Raw genomic sequence first — 1,388 nt, forward strand, 5'->3', positions numbered from 1 at the left:
AGCTAACCACGCTAACGCCATGCACGGCCTGTAATCCTTTCATTTTCTCAAAAATCGACAGCACGCCTTATATATGAATTCTGGTTGTGCTTGATGACCGCGAACCAATTTTCTGTGGAGCACGGCGCTCAGCAATCTGTTAAAAAATGTTTTAGTTTGACTTTGCTACGGAGCTGCAGCGACTTGATGGATTGTCGGAGTGTTACGGCTGCTGAGGAGCCTCGCGGAGTGATACGTACTGTGCTTCAACATAATATTACCGTATTGTTTGTGTATAAGGACCATAAATGGCACCTGTTAAGAGACACGGTTATGAAGCGGATTTCAAACTCCAGGCTGTCAGTCACGAACTGTGAAATCTTTGTTATTATGCTCAGCGTCTTTTAGTTTACATTTTGACTGCACAATTGTGAGCTCTTTGTTATGCACAAAAACAACATTGTTTTCTTTTATTTATGGAGCATTATTATTTAATAAATGCTCATAATTTATTTTTGAGTAGTTTTTTTCATGTACATCTGTGCTGTATGTTAATAAAACAGCTTTGACTAAGAACTCTCTTTTTGTTCTTACTTTATGGCTTTAAAAAAATATCGAGATATGAGTTTTGGGTCATACCGCCCAGCCCTAGGTCAAAGGTCACAGTGTTGTGTGCAAATGAAGAAACAGGTCGATGAGAAGAAGAACTACAAGTACACATTTTATTGTGCTGACAGTGGTGTGTGTGTGTTTCAGGTGACCGTGTTGATCTACACTGACCTGCTGCTACTTACCAGAGAGGATGAAGCTGGACGCTGTAACGTCCTGCAGAGTCCGGTGTTCCTGAACACATTGAAGCTCAGAGAGGGTAATAAGATAAGATAAGATAAGATAAGATAAGATAACTCTTTATTGTCATTGCACAGTCATACATAGTACAGTAGTACAATGAAATTGGAAAAACTGTCCTACGTCGGCACTACATATAACACAACACGACACGATATGACACATCACAACGTAACAAACAACACAACACAGTATATTAACTTAGTATAAAAAAGAAGAATAAGTGTATGTGTATTGCACACTGTTATTATTGCTATTATTATTATTAATGCTGCGTTCACTGTCATCTCCGAGCATCGGTTTTTCTCTGTAACCTGCAGCTGGCAGGTTTCTGTTTAATGTCAGAACACATTGTTGTAATCCACATTTGATTTTCATTTCCTGGTTCGTTGTCAGCTGATTGACCAAGTAAAGTATCCACAGCACTATAACCTGTTCAATTTAACTTTATTTATACAGCACCAAATCACAACAACAGTCGCCTGAAGGCGCTTTATATTGTAAGGTAGACACTACAATAATACACAAGCTGCATACAGGGCTGGACTGGGACAGAAAAT

General features: G+C 38.9%; 2 protein-coding genes across 2 annotated transcripts in view; one reads left to right on the top strand and one right to left on the bottom strand.

The window, feature by feature from the left end:
* The window catches only part of LOC102293941 (regulator of G-protein signaling 3), a gene marked incomplete at its 3' end in the record, with an annotated part of 23,292 nt that extends 22,445 nt beyond the window's left edge, over positions 1-847 (top strand). The window contains 1 exon segment of the mRNA XM_014329372.2: positions 736-847. Within this exon segment, the coding sequence (XP_014184858.2) occupies positions 736-847 (112 nt within the window).
* A 264-nt stretch (positions 848-1,111) lies between these two features.
* Positions 1,112-1,388, bottom strand: part of LOC121812333 (myosin light chain 1, cardiac muscle-like) — a 16,802-nt gene continuing 16,525 nt past the window's right edge. Inside the window, exon 2 of the mRNA XM_042214271.1 lies at positions 1,112-1,159. Coding sequence (XP_042070205.1) covers positions 1,112-1,159 — 48 coding nt within the window. The remainder of the gene's footprint in view (positions 1,160-1,388) is intronic.

The sequence above is a fragment of the Haplochromis burtoni genome, unplaced genomic scaffold (assembly GCF_018398535.1).
Source record: "Haplochromis burtoni strain Fernald_Lab_line unplaced genomic scaffold, NCSU_Asbu1 Contig_541, whole genome shotgun sequence".
In the NCBI taxonomy this organism is placed as follows: Eukaryota; Metazoa; Chordata; class Actinopteri; order Cichliformes; family Cichlidae; genus Haplochromis; species Haplochromis burtoni.